This window comes from Pelobates fuscus, chromosome 11 (assembly GCF_036172605.1).
Source record: "Pelobates fuscus isolate aPelFus1 chromosome 11, aPelFus1.pri, whole genome shotgun sequence".
Lineage (NCBI taxonomy): Eukaryota > Metazoa > Chordata > Amphibia > Anura > Pelobatidae > Pelobates > Pelobates fuscus.
The window spans coordinates 122,460,392-122,483,742 of NC_086327.1; the positions used below are offsets into that span (position 1 = coordinate 122,460,392).

At 39.5% G+C, this 23,351-nt stretch overlaps 1 protein-coding gene across 2 annotated transcripts in view; it reads left to right on the plus strand.

The window, feature by feature from the left end:
* DSCAML1 (DS cell adhesion molecule like 1) overlaps positions 1-23,351 on the plus strand; it is a 195,380-nt gene that overhangs the window by 135,228 nt on the left and 36,801 nt on the right. Inside the window, exons 4-8 of one of the 2 annotated variants that reach the window (XM_063436831.1) lie at positions 8,609-8,755; positions 9,295-9,573; positions 11,492-11,767; positions 12,202-12,498; positions 18,663-18,935. In XM_063436831.1, coding sequence (XP_063292901.1) covers positions 8,609-8,755; positions 9,295-9,573; positions 11,492-11,767; positions 12,202-12,498; positions 18,663-18,935 — 1,272 coding nt within the window. Of the gene's footprint in view, positions 1-8,608; positions 8,756-9,294; positions 9,574-11,491; positions 11,768-12,201; positions 12,499-18,662; positions 18,936-23,351 lie in introns of those variants that run through there. The other variant, XM_063436832.1, reaches the window with a different exon arrangement.

Genomic DNA, 23,351 nt, shown 5'->3' on the forward strand with positions numbered 1-23,351 from the left:
TTTCAGATGAAGCATGGTCTCCATTCATCTTATTTCATTAATGGAATTGCTGTCAAGTGGTGGATGACATCTCTACAGGAAAGGAGTTTATGGAATATACCCAAAAATTACAGGAGCATCAAGATTGGCCAAACCACTTCCTGGTTTGGTGAGAGCAATATTTTAAACCTGGGATACTTGCAGTGAACAATGGAACCTCAAAGTATCTGTTTTATATTTATTTCTATATATTTTGTATTTTAATTTGCTATATACGTAATGCATTAAAAAAAAATGGGGGTCAACTGCACCCTGGAGTAAATTAGTATGGAGATTTATTCACATTTGTCTTCATATCCTTTAGTTAAAAGATATGGAAAGGTTGTTGAAAATGAGAGGTACATTAGCTGCGTCAAAATACAAATGAATTTAAATTCACCGTGCCATCTCCCGCGGTGAAAGGCTTATTGACCCATTTTCCAACAAGGTTATAATACAAAACACACGGCTCGAATTATTAGACTGTATTTGCTAAAGAAATGGGAAAAAATGGAGATCTTTGATTATAGCGCCCTCCTCCATATACCAAATCTTTTACTAAATTAGTTGAATATGAAAAAAACTAACAAACCAGTAGACAGCAAGTAGACTTCGTGACGTTTGCCGGTGATTGGACAAATTAACAACACATTTTTGTTTTGAAGGGCACAATACAATGTTTTTTATGGATGTTGTGCAATTTTATATGTGTGTGCATTTATTGTATATGTTGATCAAGAGTTTGGAAGATAGCAAGCCAATAAGTTTTTTTTCTATTATTATTTTTTAGGTGTTTTTTGTAGAAATGGAAGCAGAGTAGTTGTAGTTGTAGTTGTGTAAATTAATTTGCACCCTCTCATCGTATTTATAGAAAAGAGCCACTAGCTCCGATGTCTATACACCTAATTCTGAAATATAGGCTCCTGGAAGCTGTGTGTCCACTTTTGGAATGGTATAAAAAGCTGTATTTTTAGCCTATTTTGGTTTCGTTGTGAAGTAGGGTTATGGTTATAGGTGTAGGAACTGGGGAGAATTGGGTGAGAGAAACAAATTGCCCCCAGATAATCTGGTGTAGCTTTAAAACAGATTCATATATTTCACTGTTGAAGATGGATAACAAAAGCAAAACATATGTTTAGTGTTTAATTATTTTATACTACTAATTAACACTAGTGATAATATATAATTTTACCTGTAGAAAACGGCACGTTTTGTATAGAGCCAAGTAAGTGCTAAGGCTGCAACGAGAAAGCTGATTATCCCAAGGAAAACTAAATGTGATTTTGTGAGAGACTGGATTGCCAGTGAATGTTTGATGTGTATCGAACCTTCATTAAAGCATTGAAAGGTTACATGAAGCTCTGCAGTAATTTAAAGTGGTCATGGTGCCTGGAATCTGCATGTGCAGCATTTTGCTATGAAATTCTGTATATTCAGCGATTAACCTAAGATTATGATGCTTGGAACTAACCCTTTAATTACATCTTGTTTCTGCTGCACTTGCATTGGACATAGATACGATATGACCCTTGTGAAGGCATTTTATTTACAATTAGGTTTTTGTTTTCCCTAAATTACGAACTGTAAATAATTGTCCAATTTACACAAGGGGGAAAAAAGGGAGATATATCTGACTTGCACCAGTAAAGACTATATAAAACAATACCTTTATTGAAAGATCACAACACAGCAGCACAGACAGAACGGACAAGGTGCTGACGCGTTTTGTGCCCTAGAGGCACGTCATCGGAGACGTAGAGAATTTACAAATATAACGCAGAGTTTAGGCCAATTTAGTCAAGCTACAAAAATAGCAGAATGTTTCTAAAACTTAGTAGCCGAGCCCTAAAGAGTGGACAGAGCTTAATAAATTGTTTGCCGTTTTGATTTGCCAAGTAAGCAGCAGCAACTCTACCATTATTTATTTAATGACTAATTGAATGAAACTAAATAGGTTTCCTTAGATCAGATCTAACACCTGGTTACTCTAAATTACATTAATTCGGTACCATCAAAATAATTGGAAAAGATGAGAAATATTTACAAAATTCTCTGGGTAAACTTTGGATTTAAAGCGGTTAACAGCAAAATAATGCAGCTCTGTCTCATCTTAAAACATAGAAATACATAAATGCAGGGTGTCACTTTAGGTCTAATTCACTAAACTAAGACTAGCAGACAATTAACAAGAGAAATGCAAGTATTTGGCAAAAAAAAAAAAAAAAAGCTGAGGCAAAAATAACCTTGTATTTGACTGAGAATATGGCTTAATCTTTAAAATTCCCTCAACAGTTCCTTGCAATTCTCAGTTTACTGAATAAACCCCTTTGCAATGTAAAACACCCTATTTTCCTGTGTTCTAAACTCACAGAATGAAATAAAGCATTTAAAAAAATGAGTGCCACGTTCTAATTGACCCTGAACTAAATAATGAGCAGACTTAAAAATACAAAAATCCACACCAATTCTTGTATTTTTGACCGCTTTGTACTTTTTTTCTCCTCTCCATCACATTCCCTAATTAATTGTTTTAAGTGTATCTCCATTTTGTTCTTTTTCTCCTCTCCCTGCAGACGTGCACGCACATGCTCCTTCTCCCAGTTATATTCTGCATTCTCTTTTCCAATCCTCACTCTTCTCTCCACCAGCCTCTCTTCCCTCCCTCTCCCTTCCCTGGGGCGTACCCTTGCTGAGTAGTGCTTTGGGACTTCCCAATTCAGTTTGACAAATGTCGATCGATCCAGATTGGCCGCCAGGGCTCCATCCAGCACGCATTAATCTGAACGTGAAAGTGGCCCCCCCTCATCCCTCTGCTCACTTCATCCTTTATCAAAGTAATGAGCTGGTGTCCACCCTCCTGCTTCTCCGCTGCCCTCACCTCGCACTTTATTTTAACTGCCGCTGATCGATCAGTAGCGTGTGTTTGTTTATGTATGGATTAGCTGCTACAATGATATCACTTATACACCTGTGTGAATGTGTTTATGTACATTTTACTCGTGTCGTTTAATGTAGAAACCGATACCCTTGCATGCAACAGCGGCGAATTGAATGCGTGTGTGTGTATAGAATAATGTGTATTGAATGTGTCCGTATATATAAAAGGTATGTGTTATGTATATATTTATATATTTACTATACTATAAATATGCAAGATAGAGTATTTATAATAAAATAGGCAGGTTTGTTTTTATGTGGGGGGGGGGTGCAGGGTCAGTTTGCATTTTAATGTTCGAGCCGTTATAGGGGGGGGCTAATTAGTTAATTAAGAATTGGGGAAAACTGAGAAAATGGAATTACTACATTTAGCCCAAAATAGCTGCACTTTAAAACAAAAAATGTTGGCAACTGTAAATGTAAGTTGTCCAAACCCACAATAAAATGTTTCAAAAAATTATAATCCGCGTTCTATAGCAGTCAAACTTCCTTTTTCCCGGGGCGTGCCTAAACTTATATATGATCTATAATGCACAGTTTGACTGACACTATGAAAATGGTGGGGATTACACACCCCGGCAGGGGCCGGGAGCTGCCCTTTTTTGTGATTATGTCAGGAGGTGCAGAGACCTAAACAGCACAATACTGACTCGCAGCTTCTCTGCTGGTATATCACTGTTAAGGGAGAATTTGAATTAATGGTAGCAGCTGCAAATAGCGGGTCATGGTATAACTCCCAGTAATCTGAGCCAGACCATGATCAGTATGTCTCAGTACTACCATTGTATTAAAGCAACACCGCGTGCACCATAACTACTGCAGCACACTCCTGATGTAGGGCTCTCTCTTATTGGCTGTATCAGCTGATTGCTCTCAGCCAATGACCTAAGCCCTGCACCTGTCCTGATAAGGATATAACTTTCAAGTTTTCTTCCATGCTAGCAGAGGAGAGCCGCTACTGTCCTGGCAAAAAGATTGCAAGTCCCACCCTAGATGTGACGTTAAAGCGCTTGAAACATAATGTTTGTAAGCATAAATTAGACAAGCAATTCCCTTATTGGTCCAGCAGTTCATACTCTTTCCTTTTTCTTGGAAACTCATGTTGTTGTCAGTGGTTCCCAAACCAGTTCTCAAGGCACACCAACAGATCAGGAATTTAAGGATATGCCTAGTTCTGTTCCTACGGGGATACTGACCAAACATGGACTGTTGGTGGGCCTTGAGGACTGGGTTGGGAATCACTGCTCTAGGGAAGATGTGGTCACATGGTGGGTCCGCTGTTGTTGGAAACATAGTTACAAGAACGGTTTCTGTGTATCTTCTATGGAATCCTGGATCGGATTGTATGTATGTATACTACAAGTTCTGCGATAATTCTTAAAGTGGATTCCTGCTCCAGTTCTGTGACCATACCGTTCTGTGACCACAAGTCAGAATTTTCATTGTGGTCTAGTCAGCTTTGTCAGTGTCTGTATAGTGCAACAGATCCGGGAAATAAATAAATCCTAATTAGTCTGTGTGTCGATAGATCTGGAAATTAATAACTGAGTTTTGCTATATATTCCTGGAGTGCAATATATAATGGGCACCACTACATAAGTATATATTTTCTTCTTGACAACTGCACTGGCCGACAGAGGAGCCTGAGGTGCAATAAGGGATGATTATTGTGAAACTCTATTTTTGGACAGCAAAACCTTTTAATTTCCTGTGTTTGGATCCTCATTAAAATCTGTAAAAAAAAATATCATCCTTTGCGTAAAAATGAATAAAATAATGTGGCCGTGAAATGTACCCAATTTATCACTACATGATCAATGCTTTCTGAATCTTTTTTTCTCAAAGAAGGGTAAAGTTGACTTAGACGCACTTCACTTGTTGAGTTACCATAATAAAATTTAGTAAAGCAATGCTCAGACGGCTCATTACTGTATATGAAGAAGCAGTTTTAGTTATGAGCGTTTTTGCACTTTCTAGATCCACCCCTTACACCATCGTGACCCCCTCCTCAACTTTGCTCATTAATCTCCAATTGCCAGCGCTTCAAACACTCATCAGTGTTACCGTGTCATCGTGCTAAGTGTCACCATGTCACCCATCGTTGGAAAACACGATTATCACAATATGTCCAGCTTGGGGGAGTGAAGGGTGGGGGAGCTCATAGATACAATAAAAAAAATCAACATGCATTTGTTTTCTCCCCTGTAAAAAAATAAAATAAAAAGCAGGCAATAGAAAAAAATCTAAAAGTTTCCTTTTGTTGAAAAAAATAAATAAAAAAAGATTATTTATTAAACTGAAAATGTAAAGTGAATTTTGACTTCATACCATGACATTTTATTTGAATTCTCACTTTCTGAATAACCCTGTACGTTTTATTTTCTGTGGACAAAGTATTAGTGGGCAGATATTTAAGTAGGCAAGGGTTGGCTTTGGCTAGAATGGGTTGACTGGAAATAAATGTGAGTGGCTGAGAGGGGCATTGAGCAAATAGTGATTGGAGGTTTCTGATATTTGTAGTAGGGGAGGGGGTTTAAGAAACTAAATCAGGTTGCAGACCTCATTTAGAAAGCAAAATATGTCTGTAAGAGAACCTAGTGGGGTGGTGAGGATCAAGACTAATAGGTGGAAGCAGAATTGCAAATGGGACTGAATGCGACAAGTTGAGGTGGCAGTCTACAGGGAAGTAGAGCCTCGCAAGATGAATGGAGAGGAAGTGTATGATAGCTAAGCTTTATAACAGGCAGCCTGAGAGGGTAGAAATGCAAAGGCTGAAATAAAAAGTAGGTCTGAGACACTAAAAACACTCAGACAATGGTCTTGGAGATGGAACAAAACAGGATGAATATGACTAAACCAAGGAGGTTTGTTAAAAGGAGGACAGGATGACTGAGAAGGAGAGGAAGAGGATGACAAGGACATGTAGCTGATGGGACTGGTAAATGGTGGATGAGAGATGTAGGTGGTTACAAGGAATATAGTAATAAAGGCTGATAGGAGTAGAATGTTGAATGAAACAACGATAAAGGGCTAGTAGATATAGTGCAGGTCTGATTACAATAGGGGAATTAGGATTGGAGTGATGGTTCCACAAAAATTCTAAACTATTACTGCACTACATGATCACTAACGTTCCTCTATGCAGCTTGGTGCAACCTCTATGGGGCGACTCTCAACCGTTGCTTCTAATCTAGCAGTCAGTCCCAGCAGGGTGAGGCAGTAAGAGATAGTGATGTCACGAACATAAAATTTTCGGTTCGCGAACGGCGAACGCGAACTTCCGCAAATGTTCGCGAACCGGGCGAACCGCCATAGACTTCAATGAGCAGGCGATTTTTAAAACCCACAGGGACTCTTTCTGGCCACATTAGTGATGGAAAAGTTGTTTCAAGGGGACTAACACCTGGACGGTGGCATGCCGGAGGGGGATCCATGGCAAAACTCCCATGGAAAATTACATAGTTGATGCAGAGTCTGGTTTTAATCCATAAAGGGCATAAATCACCTAACATTCCTAAATTGTTTGGAATAACGTGCTTTAAAACATCAGGTATGATGTTGTATCGATCAGGTAGTGTAAGGGTTACGCCCACTTCACAGTGACAGACTAAGCTCCCCGTTTAACGCACCGCAAACAGTCCATTTGCACAACCGCAAACTCCCCATTTGCACATGTTTTAGTGCAAACTAGTCTAACTACTAATATAGTTGAAACATGCTACTTTTATTCATGCCAGACAACCATGCAGGCCAGACTAACAAACATGCCAGGGCCAATCATAGTTAACCACTTCAGATAGTAACATGGCTCACCTCTATATACAGAGTAAACATGGCTCCCTCTATATACAGAGTAACATGGCTCCCTCTATATACAGTGTAACATGGCTCCTCTCTATATACTGAGTAACATGGCTCCCCTCTATATACAGTGTAAACATGGCTCCCTCTATATACAGAATAACATGGCTCCCTCTATATACAGAGTAACATGGCTTCCCTCTATATACCGTGTAAACATGGCTCCCCTCTATATACCGTGTAAACATGGCTCCCTCTATATACAGAATAACATGGCTCCCTCTATATACAGAGTAACATGGCTCCCCTCTATATACAGAGTAACATGGCTCCCCTCTATATACAGTGTAAACATGGCTCCCCTCTATATACATTGTAAACATGGCTCCTCTCTATATACAGAGTAACATGGCTCCCTCTATATACAGTGTAAACATGGCTCCTCTCTATATACAGAGTAACATGGCTCCCATCTATATACAGAGTAACATGGCTCCCTCTATATACAGTTTAAACGTGGCTTCTCTCTATATACAGAGTAACATGGCTCCCCTCTATATACAGAGTAACATGGCTCCCCTCTATATACAGTGTAAACATGGCTCCCTCTATATACAGAGTAACATGGCTCCTGAGCTGCGGGTGGGGGCCGTATAAAAGAATAATGGGGGGGGGGACCTACTGTCCTCCCCCCCCCCCAGCCCCCACCCCTGCGCGGTGGGTGGGGGCCCTAAAAAAACATTATGGGGGGGACCTACTGTCCCCCCCAGCCCCCACCCCTGAGCGGCGGGTGGGGGCCCTAAATTAAAATCCCCCCCCTCCTCCATCAAAGGTGACTAGGGGTCCCCAAGCCCCTAGTCACACACCCAAATAAAAAAGCACATACCTACCCCCCTCACCCTAAAAAATAGTGAGGGGGAAATAAAATGACTACCCTGTAAAGTAAAATTCAACTTACTATTCAACATCTTCTTTTTTTCTAAAATCTTCATTTTTCAGCCCCAAAAAAGGCCAAATAAAAAGCCATCATACCCGTCGAACTTAAAAATAAAATAAAAAACCTGAGAGCAAAAAAAAATTTATCCATCTTCACCCATGGAGGGCTCCGCGCAGACTAGGGTATTAACATATACCCTATTGTTACAATTGTTACTTGAAAAGCATGAGGAATGCCGTTGGGGTACCACATGCTCATTTGTTATACCTCCATGCACTACAAAAATAAAGAATAAAAAAATAAAAATAATAATAAAAAAAAAATGTATGCAGCTTCCAAATGAATCTAAAATGGATGCTGTCCAGGAGGTGGGAGGGTCTGCTAGGGAGGGTGTGCTGCTGATTGGCTGGAATGTGTCTGCTGACTGTGAGGTACAGGGTCAAAGTTTACTCAATGATGACGAATTGGGGGCAGATCGAACCGCGCATGTGTTCGCCCACCGTGGCGAACGCGAACACGCTATGTTCGCCAGGAACTATGCGCCAGCGAACCGTTCGGTACATCACTAGTAAGAGAGAATTCACACTTTCTAAGTTCAGTAATTTATACCGGTGACAGTGATTCTCCATGCAGTGTTTATATGAAAGATAAAGTGCAGTGTAACTAATAATATTATCTGTTCGTGTTATTCACACTCATGTGCAATGAGGAGCAAACAAGGAACTGTCATCAAGACAAATTGTTGTTTTTGGGGGGTTTTGTTTGTATTGAAATAAAATGTGTGAGACTTTGGTCATATTTCTGGCCATTGTGGCTATATTTCTGGCCATTGTGGCTATATTTCTGCACATTGTGGACCATGTGTCTGTATATTTGACTAATCTGTTTCTCATTTTATCTTTGCTTTTCTAACAGAGGGCAGGTTTGTCACCTCCCCCATGGGTGCTTTGTATATATTGGATGTACAGAAAGAGGACGCTTTGTCCACATATCGCTGCATTACCCGCCATCGTTACAGTGGAGAAACGCGTCAGAGCAATGGAGCGCGACTCCTCGTATCAGGTAAGTCCACTATATGCGCCTGGGTTCTCCTATTAAATTCCACCAAAAGAACACACGCGCACACACTGGGAGAAAAAGTTTATAGAAATTTGATGAAAAGAAAGTAAAATTAGTTCATAAAGCTAATAGGTCCAATCGACTCAAACCATGACCGATGGAATGTTCTATGTCATGCTAGCCTAGCTAATCAGTAATCATGCATTTTAGTGGCCTTTTTGTCATTCTCTTTTCACACTGTTTTGGGATGATATTGTTGGGCCTTTTTATGCTGTCTTGAGATGAAGCTGTTATGGTGTCCAGGGCATTACTTTAAGGGTAGTATGTTTGAGTAAAGGTTATTATTTAAAATCGGGGTTTAGGATGTAAATCCATGAGTTTAGGGTTAGGTTTTTCATTTAATAAAATACTCAAACTAAGTTCATGTTTAGATTGTGTCATTCAGACTGCTAAAAATCATCCTAGGCTGTATTAAGGAGACAGACAAACAAACATTGAGGAATTGTTTTCCCCCATACATACTCTATGTATTTGTCCTATAGACCCTGCAGAATCTGTCCCAGTGCTTCTTGATGGGTTTCAATCCCAGGAGGTCCTAGTGGGCGACATGGTGGAATTGCCGTGTATTGCTTCTGGATACCCAAATTTAGCCTCTCGTTGGATAAAAGATGGCCGCCCCGTGCCCTCCGACAGTCGTTGGAGCAAGCGAAACACAGGTCTGAGTATGAGCGACCTGCGGCTGGAGGACAGCGGCACCTATATCTGTGAGATCACCAACAGCTTTGGCTCTGCAGAGGTCACTGGTACACTGAACGTGATAGGTAAGACCATAGGACACCAGCATAAGAACATTGAGTTAAATCTGTGCATATACATATTTGTTATTACTGTGTAGCTGAATGTTTGTGCTGTCTGTCTGTGTCACTGTTGTGTTAGTATGCTGCTTGCACAAACATGTATGTAATATCTAAATACATTGTTATACAATGTATACACTGCTGTACTTTGTTATTGTTTTACTTTGTGCTTGACCAGGAGTTGAAATGTGGCGTAAAATGCCACGTATCAAGATGGCAATCTACACATTCCCTTGTCTGCAGCTCGCATCTCTGTGTCACTGCAGGGCTTGTCATTGTGCCACTGTGTTAACTGTAATGACAACACAATACTGAGGACGAAGGCAAGTGTGATATTGTGCAGTGGCATTTAGCCTGAGCCTGTTGGGAGCCACACTGATAGATAGGAAAAGCAGATATTATCAGGGGCACATCTCAGCAAGTGTGTGAGGCAGCTAGCTGTTAATCAGAGTGATGGGAGGTGTTATTTGTGAAGGGTTTCAGAGGGCAATAGGTGATGGAAAACTTAGCAATTGTGACACTAGACGTAATATGAAGTCCGGGGCTTGAATCCTACCAAGGATGGTGTCAAGTAACTGCAATCAGAACATAGGCAAGTTGATATTTTCTTAGCAATTTATTGATTTAGCAAACAACGTGCACCTGAAATTTAATCTGCAAGAATATTGTTAAATATGGCTGAAATTCACTGTATTTACAGATATAAAAACTTGAGAAATAAAAAACATGCTCAGGGTTATTCACTAAAACGTAACTGCGAGAAACGACCAGAAAAAAATGCTAATTAGAGGCCCAAATAGCCATGCTAAAAATATAGCCGAATTGACGAATGTTCCCAATTCGCCATCCGTTTTATGAATAATATTGCAGTGCTCTGGAGTTATTTCCTTAATGTGAACCTGTAACTTAGTGGGATATTTGCCTTATTTAAGCAATCGCCCTCTAAGGTGACTTGTCCACTTAAATGGTGGCACTCGGGGCAGGAAGTGTAAGGAAGGGATCTCACGAATCTTTGTCTCCTTGATGCCGACAGCTTCCTCTTTAGTTCTTTCATATTTTGTGGAGGCGTTAATTGCAATGAGCTGCATCCAAAGATGTTACCGAGTGATACAGACATTATAAAACAGGATATAACATAATGAGGTAAATGCATCAAGCCAAACAGGTGCTATTCTGGGTGCAAGTCTTAAAAGACGTTCTGTTAGTTTCCATAGGGATTAGTTCCCAGAATAACACATTTTTGCCTTGCTAAATCTGAACGCATATGTTTTATTTTCCAGTGTAGCAATAAAATGATATTTAAAAAAAAAAAACAGTTTGTATTAATAAAAAATAAATCTGAAGGCATTTTTCCCCCGCAAATTTAAGATGGAAGTATAGTAAGGTTGAGGAGAAAGAGCTTTCAGTTTTGTTTTGTTTTTTGTTTGTTTTTTGTTCATTCTAAGAATAAATATTTATTCTGCAAACTACCTTTGTACTTGAATATATTTAACAAAACAATTAACAATACAATTTCCAGCATTAGAGGGTTAACTTTTTTTATATTAGATGTTCCCCTTCCCTCTTCCCCTTGTTTTTAATTTAAAAAATAAACTTAGCTCACCTCTAAACCATTTCCATGACACAGCTCTAATCTGTCTTTGGGAGCTCATCAATGCTGGTAATATCCAGGCCAATCCAGTGCATTGGGGACCTACAGGACATGCGCAGCAATCTCAGAGAGAAGCATTGAAATTGCAGTCCTATGAGTCATGTATCACGCATGCATGAACGCGAATCCCGAAACATTAATGAGTTGTGATTGATTTCAAGGTTTATCTGTCATTGACATTTTCTTGGTTTGTTTTTTTCTGTTGTTTTTTTTTTTTTTTTTTACTTTTAGAGCCACTCCGTGTGACCCTCACTCCCAAGAAGCTGAAGACGGGGATTGGAAGTACGGTCATCTTGTCATGTGCTTTGAGTGGATCCCCAGGGTATACAGTACGCTGGTATCGGAACACTGAGCTCATTAAGCCAGATGAATTCATCTCCATACGAGGAGCTGATAATGAAACATTGGTTATTAATAGTGCTCAAAAGAGCCACTCAGGGGCATATCAGTGCTTCGGAACGCGGAAAAAGCAAACTGCCCAGGACTTTGCTATTGTGGTTTTAGAAGGTAAGTAAGGTTCTTGCACAATGTCATTGGCTACAGATACCCCTACACGTTTAAGAACATCTACTCATTACTACTGAAATCAGACTTAAATTAACATGAATGGTGCCACTAGTTCAATTATTCTTTCACTTGAGGTCAAACTTACTCATTAAATACAATTATCCCTTACAGGAAAACTAGCTTCCCATTAATTGTTGCAGGGTTATCACATGAAGGAAACACAAATCATTTTTTTCTAATTTATATAAAAGGAGTGTTTCTGAGTTAAATACCGCCTTGTTTATTGAGGATTTACTTTTTTACTTTTGAGTACAAGGTACATACTGTACTTAGAAGAGCAGAATTACTTGGTGAGAGTTGTTCCAGTCATTGAAATGACTGTACTATGGGATTGTAGTACAGTTCAGTAGTTGGCCATCTTCTCATCTCCACAGATGGGACACCTCGTATCCTCTCCTCATTCAGCGAGAAAGTGATGAACCCAGGTGAACCGTTTTCCCTAACATGCTCCGCCAAAGGGGCACCACCTCCAACCATCAGCTGGACTCTGGACGATGAGCCTATCCAGAGGGACTCAGGGCACCGTTCTAATCAATACACTGCCTCTGATGGCAGCACCATCAGTTACATGAATGTGAGCAGTCCTCAGATCCTGGACGGGGGGGTGTACCGCTGTTCTGCACGCAACTCTGTGGGGAGTGCAGAGTATCAAGCTCGAATAAACGTAAGAGGTGCCTGTCCTACTTCTACATATCAGAATAGGGTCTGTACGGCCTCCTTGGGTGTGTAACCTGTGCACCCTCTGTCTGTCACTTCTTTACTCTGCTTTCTCTTCCTCTGTGCTGTTAGATTGCTATACCTCTCTCCACTTACATCCTGTTTCTACCCTACCTATTCTTCTTATCATTCACTGATCCCTTATCCCATTTCAGGTTCTTTTATGTCTTCGGTTAATCCTCAGTCATTATTTTCCCAATCTCACCTCCATATCCACCTACAAACGTTCCACCTCAATCACTGGTTCTCAAACCTGTTGACCTCTTCGCTTCCCACAACACCATCAAGGAGGCTTCGCTTCCTGGTCACTGGTCCAATCCAGTTCTCCTCATAGAGGTACCAGAAAGGATGTTTTCACCATCAGTTGATATAAAGTTCTAGGCAGTGCTATTTCAAGGACATGAGATTGTGACTCGGACGTTGTGTAATGCTCTGCTTAGGCTGCAGAAAACAATTACCAGAAGTGCCATTTTACCCATTGGCTGATATAAGAATATGGGAATGTCCATTGCAGGAAAGGGAACCCACAGGATTTAGTTTTAGATAATTGAGAAACTGTAACTGACTGATCATTACGGAGTTCAATTATTGGGAAATGAACAGGAGGAATTTGAACCCCTCTGATCCAGGACCCAGGCTTGTTTTATCTTTAGTTTAGATTTCACCACTGCAGGGAAGACAAGAGTCTTATTTCACAGATTGACTGGCACCCCAGTGAATGCAGTGCAAATGTTTAGGGTTTGCTAAGTTCCATTGAGTGTAGCTTCATTTTGTTAGATTTCTTTTTATATATATATAAATATATTCCAATCATGTTTTTTGTTTTTTGCATGTTTTCACAGTGCATTGGGGCTCAGTTTGTGAGCATAGACTTGGAAATGATGTCTGTACTACGTGTGCGAATGAGTTGATAGAACAGTGAAACTACCTTTAAAATAACTGTTCCCAAGCCGCTTGTTCTTTCACCCTGGACTGCATTTGAAAAATCTTGAAATGGCAATTTACCTGTGTGGGTTTTGGAAAATTTTAATTAAAGAACATAGTAAATTTAGATTTCACAAACGCCAGCAGCAAATCAGGATGGTTGTGGTCATTTTGTCACATTTTGTTCCCCATGTAAAAGCTACAATGTGACTTACCCCAGAAACTAAAATCGGGGATGTTGTTTTATTTGTTTTTATTTAGGGGGTTAATAGGCAATGTAGCTGATGGCTTGCTTAGCCAGTGATGCCAAAAGATCAAAGATCACAGTAGGTGACATGATGTAAAAACTGTGCCTGCTTTCAAACATGTTATGAGATAAGTTTTTTTAAAGAAATGATACACGTTATTTCATTTAGACGCTTAAGCAGTGGGTCATGGGTTTATTCGCAGATCCTCTTGATGATCCCCCCCCCCCCCTCCCCTATTAGTAGTTCATTGTTTGTTTGTTTTTTGTTTTTTTTTACCAGCTTTATTTACTGTTTATCGTCAAATGATACCAGTAAGTATATAACAGAATGTAGCAACATACAGGCGCGTACAGTAAATTACCCGTGCTTATAAACCCTCTTGCTCGCTTTTTCCCTTTTTCTTTTTTCTTTTCCTTTTTTTGATTTGTGTTATTTCTCAGGGAGTTTAGCGGGTCCTTGTATTATGAGTAGGACTTCAGGTACCAACCTTAGGTTTGAGATTGTAGGTCATCTCTAACTGCTACATTTGCCTTTGTATGATGTCCCCTGAGTACTGGGTCTCCATTGTGACCCAGAGCTTTGTTGGGGTTCTGCCGTGCCAGTCCACCATCCTCTGCAGATGGGTGGCCTGGTAGTATATGAGTATGGATTGAAGACCCTCTGCACCCAAGTGCTTCGGGAGTATCGGTTGGGTGTGTCGTATTCATGTGGCTCTACCATTCCACACAATGGTTGTTATGGACTGGAAGAAGGCTCTTGGAACTACAACGGGCAGTGCTTGGAAGTGATACAGGAGTTGTGGCAGGATATTAATTTTTACCGCGTTTATGCGGCAAAATCATGAGATATATAGTCCTGTCCAGTGCTGCATATCGTTTTGCAGCGTGGTCAGCAAGGGGAGGAAGTTCATTGTGCAGATGCGTGCGTTTTTTTAGGCAGCCGCATGCCTAGGTAGCGAAGTTTGGTGTTATTGTACTTGAAGTGGAATTGCGTGCATAAGTGTGTTATTAAATCTTGTTGTAGTGTGACGGCCAGGGCTTCCGATTTGTCCAGATTCAGTTTGAGATTGGATATCTGACTGAACCGCTCAAAGAGTTGCATGAGGTTAGGGAGGGAGACCATTGGGTTCTCTAAAAAAAAAAATAACATGTCATCGGGGTATGCCGCTACCCGGTGCTCACCCTGTTTTGTGAGGAGCCCCGTGATTCTCCTGTCCCGTAGGGCCGCGTCAAGAAACCGTTTCAGAGAGAGTGGTTCCTTGTTTTTTAAATGTCATAAATGAAATGGTTGGGCTCAGAATATCAAAATTCATTGTTGTGGTGTTTAAAACATAAGGCAGCAATATAACACATGACGTGGATTTTGAAGGTCAGGAATGTTTATGGTTAGGGTTGAGTAGGTTCATTTGCATTTTAATGGTTCAAAGAATGTCAGGCAAAATGGTTGGCCCTCACGCATGTTCACTTCATCAAAACTGGCCCTCTTTGAAAAAAGTTTGGACACCCCTGTCCTAAAGGAAAGTCCCCCTACAATAAACCACCTCAAAATCTAAAATGCTAATGCACCTGAAACCTCCATAATTTTACCTGAAGAGCGTCCTTTTTACGGCAGCAGTTAATGGTGTTTTAATGGTGCAGTTAAACGAAGTCCTTACAATGTCACTCTTCTAAATGGTGGCATTTTTGACTCAACATTTTCATGTCGATGTTTTACATGCAAAGCAATATGCAGGGAGGAAAATCTCCACCTCGTATTTTCAAATACGTTGAAAGAAAAAATACATAATCTGCAGCTTTGCAGCAGTTCCTGGAAATCTGTTGATCCCTCAAAAAGGACCTGAAGATGTTGAAACCTTGTTAGATGCATGGCAAAGACCTAAAGAGGTCACAACGTTGTTAGATGCCTGGTAAGGTTTTAAAGGGGTAGAAATGTTGCTAGGTCAATTGTGGTGGCTGTAATAAGGATTATTGACATTTCTGGTTGGCTGTGGATATGGTACTAGCTATGGCTTAAAAGTTACTTGTCACTGTACGTTATAGCATACTCACAAGAGGGGAATTTCTACCCTCCAGTGACTAGTGTAGAGTGAACATTTTGAGCCCTGGTTTTATTATTTACATGGTTATAAAGAGCACATCACAAGGATAATTCAAATTACAGTTCTGGATGTTCCTAAAGTGTTCAAAAAATGCATGGAAAAAAACAAGCTGTTCTATAGTAGAAGGTGACCACTTATAATTGTCAATTCATGACGCTTTTGGGTTGGAAATGTGATTTTCAACCATTTGGCCAAGTGACCCCGGTAAATTTACATCTGTAAATAGGTCTGTATGGGATGAGGAAATTGAACCCATTGGTACACTATAGATCTGTTCTGTTTTTTACATTTTCTAAGCCTTTTCTAAGAGGGCATTGAATTGGAAAAGAATTAGCCTTTTTAATTGGGTCCCATAAGGCCACGCATATTCTTGGCTTTTTGTAAATTTTTAAGGGTGGTAATCCAACCACTTTCAGTATGATCATAATTTGTTTATTTATTTATGTATTATCTCCCAAGGCCATTGGAATGACCCCCAGGCAGCTTTAGGATAATGCTAGTTCCTAATCACACACCAAACAATTCATTCATCATCTGTGAAAAGGGACATGAACCATGCAAAACATTCTACCTTTCCCCTGAACGAACACTACATATCGCAGGTCTTTTCACGGCTACGATTACATCTGATAATTGATGATTCGCTGCACGCTATGTCAGGCTATTTGTTAAAAAACAGTGTGTGCATAGTAATGAAATCAGCATTGAGACGGCTGGAGGAGTGAAATCAGATTACCATTTAGGTTTTTTGACTTGATTGTGTTTATTCTTTTGTTATCGAAAATCAACAAGGATTTATTAAATCTGTTTCATAATTGGTATCAATGGCCAGAGTATGCTTATTCCTTGAAGATATATATCATTGGATCTGTCTGCAACGAGGAAGATTTTAAGATGTCTGCACCTGCATGGCGTACAAATAATGAAAATCTGACTTTTGATGTTCCTAAATAATATAAAATATGGATATATATATATATATATATATATATGTATATATATATATATATATATATATAATTCACATAGCTTAAAGACGTACTCTAAGCACCATGGCCACTTTAGTGATTTGAAGTGGTCTGTATACAATTCACTGATACATGTTTGCTTCCAGAGCTGTAACTCCACCTCCTGCTGTGTGACCAGTCAACCTGGGAAAAGAGTTCCTGGCTGGCTAATTTCAATTCTGTGCAACTTTCCTTGCACATAATTGCAATCATTGGCTAAGAGTGGTCAGCTGAATTGACTTCCTGCTTCTGCAACTCCGTAGAAGTAAAATGTTGTCACCGGTCACTAGAGAAGACTTGGAGCCCAGTGGGGAACTAGGTAAGAGGGCAAACCGTTTCCAAGGAACCAGGATACTCCTGGCTTCATAAACCCTACGACGGTCTCCAGGGGTTATGATGATTGAAGTAAACCTTTAATTTGAATGTATGAGTTTAATCATTTAGAATAGCATGAACACAGAATCTATAGTGATAAAAAGATGTCAGGCTTAAAAAAGCAAGGGTTTCAAAATTAGGTTTTATACTTGAGGTGGAATTGTATGTTTGCAGGATGGAGAGAGATTGTGTGTATATATACAGAATATTTGCATGAATAAATACCCATTACATTACTTACCTATTATTTAATTAGGTAGATTAACAGGGTTATATACTAAAGTGAGAATTCAATGTGAATTTAAAGAGAATTTCAAGTTAAGGCAAAAGTAGCTGAACTGATATTTATTTCCAGTTTCAGTAATTTTGACCTTAAATTAGAAATTCACTTTGAATTCACATTGAATTCTCACTTTAGTGAATAACCATATTTTTGGGAACCGCATAATGCACAGGGATTATGTCATACCTGTCAATTACGGGATTTAGAACTCTGGTCAGCGGCTACTCTGTGGGGGCATGATGCCCGACTGCCCTAGAAATAAGGAGTGGTTACGTGTTTGCATCCAACGTAACAGTTGTCGTGCTCTGTTACTGAATAAAGGGGCGTCCGGGTGGTGGAACCATAAGAAACCTCTAAAGAGAATTGCTCTGATTCACCTTCTATCTGAGGGTCTGCTTATAACTACAGATTAGTGAGCTGTACAAGCTAGATACTGCTGTCTTCAATAGCAGACCCAACATCAACACACCAGCATGAGGCAGTCCCAGAGACAGTTTGGGGCATGGGGCATTAGCATATGTTTAAACCGCCTTCTTATTTTTATTCATTTAAAAAAAAAAAAAACTGTAAACCACCTCATATAAGAGACAGCGAGTGGTGAACTATGTGTTAGAAAGTAACCCCATCACAGGTTTCTGGAGACATTGACCTGTGGTCTTCGAGTTTAATATGATGTCTCCAGAACCCGTCATATGTGTTAATATCCCATAATAAGAAGTTCCACATTATTCAGCCAAAGCTGAAATTTTCAAAAAACAATTTCAGGCTCTCGAGATAATCAGATTTGATTTTGCCTCAGATTTGATATGTGTAGAGCATTTAGAGATTCAAACATCCTTTCCTTAATGTCATGTTCCTTCACATATCCTGTAAGACCTGCCACATTCCTAGATGATCTCATTTTAACATGTTTCTCTGAAATCTACTCCCTCTCTTTTCTTTGCTAAATCCTCTTATTTTCTGTTCACTCATTCCCATTAATCATCTCTTCCCATTCAGGAGTGTTCCAGCTTTTCCCAGGACCTCCCGTTCTTTGAGTGATGATTGGTGGATGAATGTCTTTCACTCTTTCTCTGGGCATTTTGCCTCTTATGTCTTATTTTTGATGCTCTTGTCACCCCTTGCTATGGGGTGCCCAATGATTTGTGTCCACCTAATGTACTTCCCCTGTCACCCTCTATAGGTCCTCCCAGCATCCGGCCAATGAAGAACCTTACAGCAGTGGCAGGACGAGACAGCTTCATTCACTGCAGAGTTATTGGATATCCCTACTACTTCATCAGCTGGTATAAAGACTCTCTGCTGTTACCGGATAACCACAGACAGGTGGTGTTTGAGAATGGTACCTTGATGTTGAGTGATGTCCAGAAAGGGATGGATGAGGGTGAATACCTATGCAGTGTCCTAATACAGCCGCAGCTGTCCATTAGTCAGAGCGTCCACATCACTGTCAAAGGTAAGAAATAACATAACGTGTGCACAGAATTCCATTTTGAAATAATTTTGGAATGTTCTATATAAACTATAAATAACGTGCAACTTATTATCAATACACAGACCTGGCGTGATATAATTGACACAATACTCTTACACGTGCACGTTTCGTTTTTTTTTTACTAAAGTCAGAATTGTCGAGAATTGAAAGTTCATTTCACATTTAAGGCCAATGTCGCCAAACTGATTTTCCAAGTCGGCAAAGCTTCCAGTTTGGATACGTTGGCCTTAAATTTGAAATTCAGTTTTAATTCCCGGGAATTCTTACTTCAGCCTGACAAGTCTTACTACGTGATGCAAATACACTGGTGAGGCTTGGTCTTGTGGTTAGATGTGAAAAGTTCATTCATGCACAGAGCAGTTTTACTTGCAGACCTACTAATAAACTATACTTACCCTGTGCAGCGAAAATGCTGTTGATACACTAAACTATCATGAGATACTACAAATACACAACATGAACACAGACCCTACATGACACTCATTGAGCTACAGACAAGTGGCTGAATCATGACAGTCCTACTGGGATACAGACACAACTGAGCTTGGATGAGATAGCCGAAGCTCCATAAGAAATAGAGAAATAATGGAGGCGGGTAATCCCAAGTGAACAGTCAAACTGTTCTAAAACAATTTGACTCCAAACGATGGGAGGGGGTGCCGAAGCACTATTGTCACCATAGCTGCTACAGCGTGTTTTATTTGTGATACTTGTAGTGTTCATGTAACTCTAATGATTTGCAAGTGTGCGAATCGTAACTACTGAATCATTATGTAGGCAAAGAATCATCCAAGGCTGCGGAGTCTGAACCAGAGTAGTGTTTGGGAGATTTTAATTTTTTTTTTATGCATAAAATATCAATTTATAAGCCAGCATATATGGTAAATTATAATACGGTAAATGTAATATAATTACATATAATATAAGCAGCTGGAGTCAGAGTCAGAGGTATCATAAATTGAGGAGACTTGAAGGTTTTGTGTACCAAGAGTAATTTCAATATAGACTAGTGCTGCCTTCTGCATTTCAAATGTATAAATACTAAAAGAAAAAAATTCCAAAGACATATATAAAATTCTATATAAATTACATTTCTGAATGCGTTTGCAAATGCAGATCATAAATGGTATTGGAGCCTATGCTGGATGCAATGTAGGTAAACACGAAATAGTATCACCGTATAGTGTCTGTGTGTATAAATCTGCCTGAAGCAAAGCAGCAGAAGATCATGAACCGTTTGCAGTGATCAGGGACTGACAGACGCCATGCCACTCACTAATCTGCCGAGTGAGTCTTGGCCGTGCTGGTGAGACCTTCAAATCACAGCGTGGTTTCAAATCACAGTCTTGCAAATTACCTTGGCAAAGAAGGCTCGTACATAGTGAAGCATAGTTTAATAAGATATAACGTAACGAAAAATCTCTTATTACATAAATAGATGTGAGAGCTTATTCCAGAGCTCACACAGAGCACATAAAGATTCTGCCTTAAATAACTCCCAACTTCAATGTACGTACGGCAGGAAATCTGCCGATCAGCTACACTCGTAATGGCATCAAGCCAGGAACGAGGTCTTGGTCATTATTGGCATTAGTCATCCTTCCTTGATGGATACAAGTCATGTTAAAGGGGCATCATCTCTTCTAAGGATTTTTAATATTATGTTAACGTATCCTCTATATTTAACAATTATGTATTTGTGAGATATGAAATATTAAATGAAATGTAGAAATCAACACCGATATGTTTAGTTATAAACGCCCCCATCTTGGATCCCTGTCAATCATTCAGCTCTGTCCTTTGCAACTGTCATTCAACATAGAAAAAGCATAGAATTAAATATTATTTTGGTTTTTCCTCCTCCAATGTCACGAGGGGCCCTGGATTGAACTGGAGGGTGGTTTGAGATGCTAAAACTTTAAGGTACATGTAAAAGAAAACAAAACATCACACGAATAGAAGGTTAACACACGTTTCATTGTTTTAATTAATGGTGCAATTTTAAGAGAAGTAATGGATGCCTTTTTATAATTATCCGATTTCTAGATGGGGTATGAATCAGAGTACCTGTTCTAGTCTGCACAAGCACCTTAATCCAGTTTCATAATGTCATATTATTATAGAAAAATATATTATGATATTTGTATGGTTTGAAACATTGTCACTCAGTTTGTTACCTTGGATAGACAGTGCTTGAAAACTTCCAAGAAAAATTAGCCTTTCCCCAAGTGAATGTTGCTGTTGTTGTTAATGTTGGTATAACAAACATATAGAAAACTGTACAACAAAGGAAGAGGTTATTAAATGTTTAATTTTATGGACGAACGTCAGATGTTTCTTATTATTATTATTTCTGATTGCATATTTTAAACTTTCACCTGATTATTGTAAACTCAAAAAAAGTCTTCTTTTCTCCAGTCATTTTTGATAATAAATATCTCTTGATTACCACTCCAGCTTCTCACATCTTAATAAATATCCCCACGTGTTAAGAGAGAGGAACTCTTATCACTCAGCCCAGGTTTCTTCTGCAGGAGAGATTTCTTTCACACTGGCCCTAGTCTAGCCATCAGCTGTCTCTCCACCAACTGGAGATGATCTTACTGGCATCAGCCGTGTCTCGCGCTTGCCCCAGTTGTGTCTAATGTTGTGTTCTCACCGTGCACTGCCCTGTGACCTTGAAAGCCCTGTTTGGGGCTTACTGTCAGAGTTTGTGTATCTCTGCATGTGTGAAGGTGAGTAGGGTGTGTTTTTATGAAGGTGAGAAGGGTGTATGTGTGTGTATTTATGTATGGAGGTGAGTAGAGTGGGTGTCTATGAAGGTGAGTAGGCTGGGTGTTTGTGTGTATGTATTTATGAAGATAAGTAGGATGTGTGTGTGCGTGTATGAGAGTGAATAGGACATGTGAGTGTGTGTTTGTATGTGAGTCGGCATGTGTGCGTATGTAAATGTGTGTGTGGCGGTGAGTAGAATGTGGCGGTGGTGTGTAGCGGTGAGTAGAATGTGGCGGTGGTGTGTAGCGGTGAGTAGAATATGAGTTTATGCAGGTTTTTCTACAACACACCTCACCTTAGTATATAATCAATGTAATGGCTATGGAATTCTTTTTAACTGAAATAATGTATTTCTCGCAGACAATTTGCATGTTAATAACATGTTAAAAACCTAATTTACAGATTTCTTGGGCTGTACCCATAGGAATTGTAGCCAAACAATATTTGTCATGGATATCCTAAAAACACAAGTAATTGCACACGTACAGATTTTCACATATATTTTTACTGTAACAGCAGTTAATTAACAAAGGTTAATTAAGAAATAAATTGTTTGGTAGCATAAATTTTTACCGTTGGTCAGTATTTAGTAAATTGATGTCAGAATCAAAGTATTTGTTAATAACACAATCCTGATTTTATAAACGGATGTATTTACTTTGAGATCTTGGTGGATCCCATTCAAATGATCACATGACTTCTTAAGGGATCATAAAGCTGAGTGTACCCCAACATAAAAACCCAGGACAAACCATACAAGGAAAAATATTACTGACCTTAGAGTGACGTAATAGTGACTTAATGTTATAAAAGAGAGTGGGCATAGTCAGTCAATGGTTATAGACAGATCAGAGATCAGACTAAACCAGGAATAATGCCAATTCAAAACCAGAAACACTAATCACTTAATAGGACACACTCTCGAGTATCAAAGACCAGGAGAGGGCAAGGAACAAACCGAGACATTGTCTTTAATATTCCCAAACATTACTCCATTGGCTAGCTTCAGAAATCTTGCCAAAACATATGGGCGTGCATTGCTGTGATGACACGAACGACTGTGGCGCGAGAAACTGACAAGGGTTTAACGATGGGCAAGACTCCGAGGTGTGAATGGGTCCATGTCAAAACTGATGCCAGAGTTATGCAAAGCATCAATTTGATTTGTGACAGGGGAGGTTTCATAGCAACAGAGGTAAATAAACACCTGTGCAAGTATTAGTGTCACAATACAAAATAAAAAAAAGATGTGTGTATATATATATATATGTATATATGTTGCACTTTATAACTGTTCGCATTGTTGTGTAAATGCAGTGGTGACAATGTAACAACATCAAAAAAGGCCAAAGCTTAAGGAGTATATGTGTGTGTGTCTTTATTCTAACTACTCAGGCAAACAGCTCAATATACAATAGCTCACACATTCCCACACTGAGATGTCTGTGTGCACATGCGCTCATTTCTATCTGCATGGATAAACCTTTCCGTGTTTGTTTGTCAAACAGTTTTTCTGCTCTTTATCTTTCAAAGCCATGCTGCATGTTACAATGTAGTTTGCGGTGTGTGTCACTGAGCGCTCTCTGCCCATCCATTATATTG